The sequence below is a fragment of the Echinococcus granulosus genome (genome assembly GCF_000524195.1).
Source record: "Echinococcus granulosus chromosome Unknown EG_S00059, whole genome shotgun sequence".
In the NCBI taxonomy this organism is placed as follows: domain Eukaryota; kingdom Metazoa; phylum Platyhelminthes; class Cestoda; order Cyclophyllidea; family Taeniidae; genus Echinococcus; species Echinococcus granulosus.
The window spans coordinates 496,987-498,594 of NW_020170439.1; the positions used below are offsets into that span (position 1 = coordinate 496,987).

Consider the following 1,608-nt stretch of genomic DNA (forward strand, 5'->3'; position numbering starts at 1 on the left):
CTGCCTTCGTGTGAACGTACCACCAAGAAGGGCTTCAATTCCCCCTATATGATAAAACTGAATCACTGAATAAAAATAGGAATGCTAAAGCATGAGCATTAAATGAGGCACATACTCATGCAAGACTTCCGGGTAGCCAAACACATTGCAGACCCTATCGATGTGACTCCACATGGAGGTCTGCTGACGTACCTTAACTCCTCATTAGGAATTGTGGGATTAAAATACGGCCCTTATTCTCTTCTCTATCAAACACATCGCCGTTTAGCTCAATAAAAACAATGAGCAAGTAGGTAAGGAATGCACTGAATGTGACCGCACACACACACGTGCAGATGCAGGATTAGCAGAATGAAACTATCGCTTCAGTTCATAACCAGGACACTTTGCAGCCAGTCTATTAAAAGCAAAACAAATAGGCAAACTCCAAATGGCACGTTTATTCGCACTACTCATGCCGAACGCAATCGAGCAGGTCGAGGGCTCTCTTAAGAAGGATACTTAATTTGTTTTGCATCCTGCCCAATACATGCACCTTTCTTTTGAAGCCGGCAACCGACTTTTCCCGAGCATTTCCACAGAAATAACCTTTGACTTGCTGTGGATCATCGCCATAACCATTGCTGGAAATGCGTGAGCTGCGCGAATTTGCGACAAGTATTGCCTGTCCGCCGTGTGGGCAGTGGATTTCTCATGCTCTCGTCCGCCGCGTTCTTCATCGGTGTCTACTTTCTCAGCAGCAATCCCAAACTAGGTAAATGTTCCAACGATCACTACCACTTTCGTGCGTCAAGTGTGTCTACCTGCAGTTGTGACTTGACTGCAGTTTTTAATAGGGATGCATATATTATATAAAATAATGAGTAGTACGAGAAATGCTCACACTCATAGCAATGCATGTCACATTGCAAAACATTTCTTATTGTCGAAGTATAAAGCATCAATAATTTTGTGTATTGTTAATTTTGTTTTGTCGGAGAAAAACAAAACATTGATCGTTTCATTTACGCAACTGCAAGAAGGCAATAAATCATCGAAATCTTTCGATGCATGGGCATAGTATTGGAAAGTGGGTAGGAAAGCTTTTCGAAAATAAGCGAATCGGAGAGGTAAATGTGACGTCTCTGAGTCCACTTTTTAGGTTCAATTAATAGGATATATGAGGCGAATGTGGTAGAAGATGATCTGTACTCTAACAAAATCAACCGGATGTCATTTCACAATTGGCACACTCGGGTGTTGGCGATCAGGAAGTTCTTGAGTAAGGACTGAATGATGTTTAGAAGAAATGGTACAATTCATACTAGACTTTTCTGTAGTTAGGCTTTAGTCTGAGTTGCATCGTACACAAGCCTAGCAGCGTTGCGCAGATAACGGAAGCATGGAAAATTAAGTAGCATTTAAACAGTATTAGCGATGGCATTGTTCGGAATGCTGCTGTGTCCTGATATGTGTCGTAGAACTAGTGGTGAGCATAGCAGAAATTAGTCATGGACAATGATAATACACTGATCTATTCATTGAATATTAAAATAGATGGACTGGCACCACTATCCATGGAGCAGGCGACTTGGCAGACCTGTTGCCCTGCAGCGCCGGGTGAGGAAA

The 1,608-nt window shown here is 42.3% G+C and overlaps 1 protein-coding gene across 1 annotated transcript; it reads left to right on the forward strand. All coding sequences in view use genetic code 11, as the record gives it.

The window, feature by feature from the left end:
- Positions 1-838: 838 nt before the first annotated feature.
- Positions 839-1,060, forward strand: EGR_06592 (hypothetical protein; the record flags this gene model as incomplete). Its single annotated transcript, XM_024495841.1, has 1 exon — positions 839-1,060. The coding sequence occupies one exon, from the start codon at positions 839-841 to the stop codon at positions 1,058-1,060; it is 222 nt and encodes a 73-aa protein (XP_024349801.1).
- Between the last annotated feature and the right edge of the window lie 548 nt (positions 1,061-1,608).